Raw genomic sequence first — 10,739 nt, 5'->3', positions numbered from 1 at the left:
TAGTCCCGATTTGTTTCTAACACATATTTTGGGCCTCGAGGACGCATAAAAAGGACAATATGATTTATTTACAATATTTTTTGTTAAATGGTATGAAATGTTCATATTTGATTTGAAAAGTCTGGTAATGCTCCGTAACCCTATTTCAGCGACGGATAAGGGTTAAGGGGTGTTACACTTGACCCGTTTAGAAAACATGCTTTATTTTTTGTCCTAACTCATTTTTCACGCCTATATTTTTACCCAAATTATTTCACTTTTTAGACGGGCTTTCAAATTTGGGTGCGTAGCGTGACCCATAATTAGATCTAGTCCAAAGTAATTGAGGAAAACTTGTGTAGCCCCCAAACCCATGAGACATATGTGAGATGTGTAAGGGCCATGCGTAGATCGTGTATAATCCACGTGCATATAAATATACAATATTTGGCAATATGGAAATTAACGAGGTCATCCTTAAAGTTGACTGAACCATGTTTTTCTGTATGATGATCGACTTAGCGTAATTTTTCCAGAGTGGTAGAGACATACACCAATATCCTTATTTATATTCATGCTTATTTTAGTTTAATATATCTTTTAATTCGATTAAATAAGTTATTATTGTTTTCATGGTAAGATGTTCTTATTGTGTGCCATAAAAAAATTAGATTTAATTTTGAAAATCTTTAACCTTCAAAATAAATAAAAATTTAAGAATAAAATTTAAAATATATACAATTTGTAGATGTAATTTGATCAAGTTATTTGTGAATTTAAATTTAATTATAATATATAAATATAAAATAATTTAATCATGATTATGACACAAAATAATATAAATATTATGTGCATGAATTATTAAGGGTGAGTTTGGATGGACAGTGCGTTTATTTGTTGTTAGTGTAAAAATAGCAGTGACGGTGAGATTAGATACTGTAGTGATACTATAGCGTAAGATAAAAAGTAAGCTAAATGCACTACACCGCACCCCACTGCCATCCAAATCCATCCAAGTCTACATAATTTAATGAGTTCAAAGAGGGATAACAATATATTTTTTTCTTTCCAACCATTTGGAAGTATAAGATTAAACTATGATTTTTTTAACTTTTTAGAATTTTATTATATTTTATAATTAATTTTAAAATTATTTGTTTAAGTAAAGTTGTAAGATATTTTAGCTATAATTAAAAAGTGAAATTAGTTTTTACGTATTGAATTGACGTGTAATCTTATTACTTAGTTAGTGAATAACATAAGTTAATGAGAAATGAGCATTGGATGGTAAGAGATGTTCCTAGCGAAACCAATCATATTACAAATCAGATTACTAAGATGATCTCTATGGGACTTGGAGGGGGGTTAATGTTTTTGCAACAGTTCCTACAAATCTGGTTGATGCCATTGAGAGTGATAAAACTAGTGGTGCTTTTGATTTTACCAATGTTTTCTTTTCACAAAAAAAGAAAAAAAGGAAAAGAGAGACTAAAATGAGATAACCAGAAAATATGAGTGACCATAACCTAACTTTTGATAGTTAGGTGACCAAATTGTAATTTTAAGTTTAGTTTAATAACCATTTGTGAAATTTAACCTAAAATTCAGTAGTCAGGCACCGGATGCGCAATCCATGGGTAACCCCGTAAACATGTCCGTCTGGTATTTTGGTAATTTTGCATCTACTGAAAAGTGAAAAGGCTGAAACTAACAAAGATCGAGTCTATCGCTTCTCTGCACAATCAAATTGAGCTGAGACTACCATCCATCGGATCGAGCAGGTAGAGAAAGAGAGAGATGGCATCCGGTTGGGGAATCAATGGCACTAAAGGAAGGTGCTACGATTTCTGGGTTGACTTCAGCGAGTGCATGTCCCGTTGCAGAGAGCCCAAGGATTGCTCTCTCCTTCGTGAAGACTATCTCGAGTGCCTCCACCATTCCAAAGAGGTATCTCCCTCTTCTTTCCATTTCAATTGTATTTTTAAACTTATTTTCGATTCTATGATTTATTCTACTTGTCTCCCTTGAAATGTCGTGAAACCCTAATCCCTTTTCTTGTTGCGGATGGAGTGTCTAATTAATAGTCTCAGATCATTTTCATGATCCGCCACATTATGGTTTTGGCTTTCATTTCATGCTTTGTTAAATATTGATTTTTTGACTCTTGAGCGAACTGAATTTCACGCCTTGCGGGTCCTCGAAACTCCAAAATGGGTTAGAATCGGATCAATTAGTTTCTCTCGCCAGTCATTTGCAAATGAGTAGAGTTGTGTTGTTTGGTTGAACGTTATTCTAAATCCCTAATTTTTGGGAAAAAAAAGCGCAAGTTGGATCCATATTGATGAACATAGTGCTGTTTATGAACTAGTATCGGATTATAATCCAGATGTAGATAGCTTTATTACTTTTGAGAATTCATTTACCTTGATCTTAATTTTGAACTTTTCGTGGTAACAAGTAATCTGACTTTTCAATACATGAAGCTTCTGTTGCTCTTTTGATTTCCAATTTCATTCCTCATATCCATCAATTACTTTCTGGAAGCAGAATTGTATTATTTGATTATTTCCTTTCCCATTCTTCCATTTCATTTGATATTTTATTCCTTATGGAAGGGAATCTGCTAAATTTGTTTCCGTATAAATTCAGTTTTCTAGAAGATAAAGTCTGACATCAACTTAAAAGCAGGGATAAGAAGGAAGATATGATTTAATATATAGGATCTTGAATTGTGTATGGGATATGCTGTGCTTGTAATAATACTCATATAAGCTTGAGCAGCACAGAAAGTTCAAAGTTAACTTCTTTGGGTACATAATGAATTGTATAGGTATTAGAGTGATAGATTAAGCTTGCAAATTTATAAATATATGCCTTTCGACCCACATTACTATACGTATCCTACAAACCAGAGCCTTTAGTTCTAAAGGTGTTAGAGATACAGCACCTGATATCTGGATCATTATGGCTGTGACTTTGTGGTAGTTTTGTTCATACATTTTTGTAATATACTCATAAAACTACCACAAAGTCCAACTTTCTGTAATATATGGAAACAGTATCATGAAATGTGTCAAGCACTGACAAGTCTAATTTATGGCAAAAAAGTCCAATATATTCTTTATCAAATGTTGTTTATTGGGTTTCCTATGGCAGCTGGCAGCTAGTTTGAGTACATTATCATGAAAGATAAATAAGCTTCATGTATATTATTCATTTTGGCTTTTCTCGTTCTCTTCTCCAACTCTAAGTCCTATTAGACTTGAGACTAATCTATGTTGAGTCAGGAACGTTTAAAGGTAAAGCCCTCCCAACAATTACACTTCCTAGGGTTCGATCTTATGTTCTCACCCTTAAGGGGGGAAGGCCTCTACCGCTTCAACCAATTTGTTGGTTCCAAAAACCCTGTTAGATGTGAGCTTAGGTCAATGGTAAAGAAAATCAGACATTTTATATTTCGACATGGCCTCATAAATTTAGATCTCATGATTTCATCCGATGATCCTTGGTGGTGACAACAACGTGGATGTTTGATTAAATGGCGCTATGATTCATTTATATATTGACATCCATTTTGTTCAATGTTGATAATTATTGCAGTTTCAGCGAAGAAATCGGATTTACAAGGAAGAGCAACGAAAAATAAGAGCTGCCACACGAAAAGAAAAGGATGGCGGAGATGGTGTTCACCATCATGCATGATGATAATTTGTGATCATTCAAATTTCCAAGAAAAATAATGCATGGAGATTGTTGTATTTTTGTTGGATCTTTCCTATATTTCCTGTTCCTTGGAATGGAGACTGTTGTTTTGAGCCCGTGCAACAGAGGCAATGGTTAATCTTTCATCACTAGACCTGGATGAGACAGCAATATTTGCGACTTTAATTTTCAAATTCTGAGAATTTTATTTTAGTCTCCTCCAGCAGGAGCATTGTTGTTTGAATCGGATTAAACTGATTAGATCAGAAATTGATCGGGATACTAGTTTGGAGAGAGATATTAAACTGATTAATCCGTAAATCAGTATGAACCGATTAAATTAGTTGTAGAATTAGTTCTCTTAAAAAAACATTCTTTTATGAATTTTTAATAATAATTTATTTAATTAAATTGGTTGAACCGATCAAACTAACTAAACAAATTTGGTAACCTATCTGGTTTTTGCTATGATCACATATCCTTGTGTGACATGGATGTCCTCCTTAGAAGCAAGCGTGGTAAAAAAGAACAACATATCATATTTCTATGAGTTCATGATGATTATTCATTTTTTATATTGTTTGCTTATTTATAAGATGAGTGGAAGATTAGGGAAAAAAAGAGCTTATTTTAAGTTCCTTTCCTCAGTTTTAAGCGAAATTTTGAGAATTGAATCGGTGGTTGAATTGGTCGAGTAATTGGTTCGAGTAGCTTGATTAGTTTGTGTAATTTAATTACATTAATTATTAAAAAATTAGTTAAATGTTGACATGTCATCTACGCGAATGTGGTCATGTCAACAAAGTTAACAAACTTTAAATTTTTCATCTATTTTGGATTATTTGATAAAAAATGCAAATTTAAAGGTTAAAAAAACAAAAAATTAAATGAAATTCTAAAATGATCTTTTATATAAAGTTGGAGGGCCAAAAACAATCATTATGCCTAAATTATATTATATCATGCTATAAATAGAAAGATATAAAATTTTGGATCAAATAAAAGAATTTTATTTATTAAACTTGAAAGTTAAATTTTTTATAAATAATTTTTTTAATTTTTTTAATTGAGTTTGGATCTAATTTTTTTAAAAAAAATTTATTTGGAAAGAATTTAAATTCAATGGTGGTTACTTGCACTATGCGCAAGTAAACCGGGCAAAATACCAAAAAAAATCATTTTTTTAAATTTACCGAAATGGGCCCTTTTCCCCTAAATCGCGTCCACGTCAGCGCGCTTTGCTGATGTGGCAACAAAGCGCGTCCACGAAAGCGCAATTTGTGTGCACGTCAGGAAAGCGCACTATGTGGCCGCGCTTTGTTGCCACGTAGCGCGCCCCTGGGGACGCGATTTGCTCCGCGCGTGAACAATGCAACGGTCATTTTTTTGACCGTTTCCCCCCAACGGTAAAAAAAAATCTATAAATACCCCCACCCTTTATTTTTTTTTCACAAACTAATCCTCTCTCAAATTTCCTCTCAATTTTCTCTAAATTTCCTCTCAATTTGCTCTCAAATTCTTTCCAAATTTCTCTGAAATTCATATTTAATCTCAATTTGCTCTCAATTTCCTCTTAAATTTCTCTTAAATCCCAATTTTTAAATAATTTTAAAAAAAATTTATTTTTTAAAAATTTTTTAAATCGTAAAAATTTGTACGATTTCAGCAATGGCCGGAGAATTGACTCGTCTTGATAAGTAGCACATATCCATCGAACAAATGAAAATGGTAAGTGTTAAATTTAATTTTTAAATATTATTTAAGATTTTTTTATTTATGCATTTTTAGATAATTATTAATTTATTATTTGTTATAAAAGTCTGTAGATCGAATATTGGAATGCAATATCCGGAATATGCATGCTCCTCCATCACCGTTGGTAGAGAACTACTTGCGGGAAGCGAGTTTTTGGCACGTGGCGACGGTAGGCTGAGGATGCAAGGTGGACCCGAAACTTATCAGTGCGTTGATCGAGAGGTGAAGACTTGAGACGCACACATTCCATCTTCCATGTGGGGAGTGCACTATCACGTTGGAAGATGTTAGTCTGCAATTGGGATTGTCGGTGGACGGGTACCCAATCACCGGGTCTGCCCAATCTAGTGATTGGGGAGCGGTGTGCTACGAGCTTTTGGGCGCTCTTCCGGAGAAAATGGATGGAGGTAAGATCGAGATGGGCTGGTTACGAGATACATTCCCGGATTCGGATGATGATTCAACCGAAGTAGAAAGAATCCGATATGCTCGGGCATACATTCTTCAGATAATTGGAGGTTATCTGATGCCGGACTTGTCACGGAGCCACGTACATCTAAGATGGCTGCTGAAACTTGTTGATTTTAGAGCAGCTGGTGAATTGAGTTGGGGGTCTACCGTCTTGGAGACATTATATCTGGAGATGTGCGGGGTGACGCGACCGACTAAAAAAAAAATCAGAGGTTGCCTGTCACTACTGTAGTCATGGGCACGGTTTCGCTTTCCATTTCTACGTCCTCGAGTGGACCACCCATATACATTCCCACTCATAACGAGGTAAATTTTATATTAGATTTTAAAATTATTATGTAGATTTTTAAAAATAAAAGTATGCTAAAAATTTATTTAATTAGGTGGAACCATCCGGCAAGTCATGCTCGATTACCTACCTCTTTTGAAGATAAATGGCTTCTATTAGACCAACAGTCGGAAGCACATGTAAGTATTAAATAAAATTGATATTTCCATCATTCGCTAATCGATTAGTATTGAGTATTTAGTATTTAGTATTTAGTATTTAGTATTATGTATATAACTAATATTTCTATCATGTTCATATAGTTTCAATGGACACCATATGAGGATCCGAAAATTCGGGCAGTAATTCCGGATAAGTTCTTACAAAATCCAAACGCTTGGCACGCGAAAGTCGCGTTGATCAGCTATGCGACTGTGGAGATGCACCAGTCAGACAAAGTGTTACGGCAATTTAGATGTAGACAACCGATTCCCGTGGCACCTGAGGTGTTTGATGATCAACACAAAATTGACCTACGGCAATTGCATACGGATTGGCCGAGATTCTGGTCCCATTGCATCGAAATGTGGGAAGATCGGTATGAGTATATACCTACTATGGAACCGACCATCGTTCCGGAGTTAGCGTGCGTGCCGGAATACATGCCATGGTTTAGGATCCATGGCAAGTTATATTTACTGTCGGCAGAGGAGAGGCAGCGACAATTATGTGTCCAAAGGGAAAGACGCGGGCCTTTAAATCCAAAACAACAGGACGACGACGTTGGCCCCTCAACGAGGCCCAGACATTCACCCGACCCATCATCAGCGGCCACTCAATCACCAGGCCCAACAAGAGCACCGGCACAGTCACCCGACCTAGCAGTTCAACCGATGATACCCACGGCACAGCCTTTTCAGATGATGCCAGATGCGTTTCCTAGCCCTTTTTATGTATCCTGACCCTTATATGTTTCCTTTTTCGAGTCCTATGGCAGGTTGGAGCCAATGGCCCGGTTCAGCTTCATTTCCTGTTACGCCGAGTGGACCGCCGATGTATAGGCCAGCGGCGCACGAGGGATCACAAGAGGGGCCGTCGGGGAGCTCTTCTTTTTACCAATCCCCACCACCGTATGGGTTTCAAACACCGTCGCCGTTGGTGATGCAAACACCTCCACATTCATTATTCTATCAAAGTGGCTAATCGTACCAACTCTGACAACCAGATGCCCTACCGGAAGAACCAGAATCCCCGCTGGAGGAACCACAACCACCGCCAAAAGCTGGACAAAGGAGGAATCCAGCGCGTAACCATCAACGGCAGCCATGTGACACTGAATTCGGCAGGCACGGAGATTGATTTGTATTTTAATTTATTTGTACAAATTTTTTAAATATTTTAATATTATTTGATGTAATAAAATAGATATTTTTTTGAGTTATTACTTAAAAACCCTAAACTAATTTATTAAAAATTTATAAATTTATAAATTATAATTAAATGCATAATTTAATTGACAAACCCAAAACCCTTAACTTAAAAACTCTAACCCTTAAATTAAAAACCTTAAACCCTTAACTTAAAAACCATAAACCCTTAACTTAAAAACTTTAAACCCTTAACTTAAAAACCCTAAACATTAACTTTAAAACCCTAAACTCTTAACTTAAAACCCTAGCCCTTAACTTAAAAACCTTAACATTTAACTTTAAAACCCTAAACTCTTAACTTAAAAATCATAAACCCTTAACCTAAAAACCCTAAACCATTAACTTAAAAACCCTAACCCTTGACTTTAAAACCATAAACCTTTAACCTAAAAACCCTAAACTCTTAACTTAAAAACCCTAATCATTAACTTTAAAACCCTAAACCTTTAACATAAAAATCCTAAACCCTTAACTTAAAAACCCTAACCCTTAACTTTAAAATCATAAACCCTTAATCTAAAAACCTTAAACCCTTAACTTAAAAACCCTAACCCTTAACTTAAAAACCCTAAACCCTTAACATAAAAATCCTAAACCCTTAACTTAAAAACCCTAACCCTTAACTTTAAACCATAAACCCTTAACCTAAAAACTTTAAACCCTTAACTTAAAAACCTTAACCCTTAACTTAAAAACCATAAACCCTTAACTTTAAAACCCTAAACCCTTAACCTAAAAACTTTAAACCCTTAACTTAAAAACCCTAACCCTTAACTTAAAAACCTTAACCCTTAACTTTAAAACCTTAACCCTTAACTTAAATATAATTTGATAATTTTACTAATCATTAATACAATTATCAATTAATAATTTTACATTCACATAATGTTAGATTTGAAAAAATGTTTTGACTGGTACTAACAATTAATAATTTGATATAATTTGATAATTTTACTAACAATTAATACAATTATCAATTAATAATTGAAAAAAATATAATTTGTTTACAATTACATTCAACTATTGCGATTAGGGCATGATCGACTTGTATGGCCTGGATTCCTACACCATCCGTACAACTTTTGTTGGCTGGCTGTTTCTCAGATATCCATATTGTTACGTATTCTAGTCGAGGAAGGTTAACCCTTTGGTTTGCGACACAATTCTCTATCCGGTAACAGCTTAAAAGGAGCAAGAGATACGGGTAGCCACTTACATTCATCTGGGACTGGTGGGAAAACGTGTCTCTAGACGTTGTACATATTTTCTAATTTGTACACTTCGTCCACATAGCTCATCGAATCTAGGCGGAGATTCTGACAAGCTGCAATAACACGAGCGCATGGATAACGAAATGCATCAAACATCCCACAGTCGCAAGTCCTAATTCGCAAATGTACACGATATTGCCCGCCAACAACACCTTGGTGCGGTCTGTCAAACTCTGTCACGCGAAACCATAAGTTGTCTCGATCGTGACACACTGTGTGCATGGTGTTCGCCCGCGCCTTGGCCTTGTTAATTTCTTGAACTACCTTACTGCACCATACATGGCCTCCCTGCATCTGGTCTGCATAACTTACTGCTCGCTTTGGAAATAGCGCCGCCAAACGAAAATATCTCTCTCGCATAATCGATGTTATCGGTAGATGGCGCGTTCCTTTTAGAACAGAATTTATGCATTCAGCCAGGTTTGAGGTCATATGACCATATCGTAGGCCGCCGTCGTATGCTTGTGCCCACTATTCGAAATGTATGTTGCAAAGGTAGTCCACGCCTTCTCCATTAATTGAATGTAAATTTGCCAACATCTCGTGGAAACGGTCTTTATTTATTTCATACCCCGCCAATATAAGTTCATAGCGAATATTACATACCACTTCTTCATTTACAACTAATTTAAATTGACAAACGAAAGAACATAGATAGAGACTAAATACCCATGTTGGTCACTTGTCGTCGTTCGCTCTTAGATGGATATTGCCTGTAGTAGTTGGAAGCAACGTGCCTTAGGCAATATCAATGGTGTGTACGCTGCCATAAGCTTCCCTGTCGATAAAATGCAGCCAGTATACCGGTGCCCCGATCTGAAATAACAAAGATATCAGGTTGGGGGTACACATGCCTCCTTAACCTAGAGAGAAAGAAATCCCAGTCATCAGACGACTCCCCCGGTGTTATTGCAAATGCAATTGGAAGAATTCTCCCACCGCCATCTTGTGCCACTGCAAGCAATAGCCGATGAGTATACCTACCAAACATAAAGGTACCGTCAATTTGTACCAATAGCTTGCAGTATGAAAATGCGTCTCGGCATTGCTTAAAAGTCTAAAACAGGCGTTTGAACACTTGACATCCACGTAGCAATCGGTCGTTGTAGTACGCATGTTTCGTTTCAAGGTCTGTGATGGCACCTGGGACGTATCTCTCTATTACTTGACACCACTGCCATATTTCATTATATGAGGCGTTCCACCCACTATGCATCTTCTCCAATGCCTTTTGCTTAGCTATCCAAGCCTTGCGGTAAGAGGGCGTGTACCCCATTTGGCTATAAATATTGATAATTAACACTGACACTGAAGTCCTAGGATCTGCTTTCACCATGGGCAGTATCAAGCTAGCTAACATAGCTGAATCCATCTTGGGATGATCTTGTGAAACACCTATAAACGAAATATATTAAATAATGCAACATTACATAATAACAGTATTATTTAAAAACCGTCAATACTGTACCTGCAGCACATGTATGTGGATCTTTGCAGTTTTTAATTTCCCACAACCCTGTCCTTTTTCTTAAGGAGGCGTAGATTTTCCATGAACATGTGTCGTCTTGCACCGCACACTTCGCCTCAAACTTATCAGATTTAGATTTAACGACGTGGTAGTTAACGTCGTTTTTGATGCTATATTGTTTTAAAGCACCAATAAAACTATCATTGTTGGTAAACTGATTACCAACTTCAAATTCACCCGAATCTAGCCTCGAACTTGTACGATCATGCAACCGGCGTGGTAGATCTGAAAACTCTAACGCATTATCTGCAGACAGATCGACATTATGCATGTGGGCTGGAGGTGAGTATGCTTTGAATCATGGATTTTTTTCTTCATCTGAACTCCTTTCAGCA

The 10,739-nt window shown here is 36.2% G+C and overlaps 1 protein-coding gene across 1 annotated transcript; it reads left to right on the top strand.

Moving 5' to 3' along the window:
* Positions 1-1,578: 1,578 nt before the first annotated feature.
* Positions 1,579-3,894, top strand: LOC107913612 (NADH dehydrogenase [ubiquinone] iron-sulfur protein 5-B). The gene is made up of 2 exons (XM_016842266.2): positions 1,579-1,926; positions 3,580-3,894. Exons 1-2 carry the CDS (start codon positions 1,777-1,779, stop codon positions 3,679-3,681), a joined length of 252 nt encoding a protein of 83 aa, XP_016697755.1. The 5' UTR covers positions 1,579-1,776; the 3' UTR covers positions 3,682-3,894.
* The last annotated feature ends 6,845 nt before the right edge of the window (positions 3,895-10,739 follow it).

Source organism: Gossypium hirsutum, chromosome D08, assembly GCF_007990345.1.
Source record: "Gossypium hirsutum isolate 1008001.06 chromosome D08, Gossypium_hirsutum_v2.1, whole genome shotgun sequence".
NCBI classification, from domain to species: Eukaryota; Viridiplantae; Streptophyta; class Magnoliopsida; order Malvales; family Malvaceae; genus Gossypium; species Gossypium hirsutum.
Note: the sequence above shows the minus strand (reverse complement) of the source record. Positions and strands in the feature narration are given on the sequence as shown.

Excerpts from the sequence above, each read along its gene's own strand:
- LOC107913612 (XM_016842266.2), top strand. The coding sequence starts at position 1,777 with ATGGCATCCGGTTGGGGAATCAATGGCACTAAAGGAAGGTGCTACGAT. Across the intron at positions 1,927-3,579 it reads GCCTCCACCATTCCAAAGAG|TTTCAGCGAAGAAATCGGAT; the intron begins GTATCTCCCTCT and ends TAATTATTGCAG.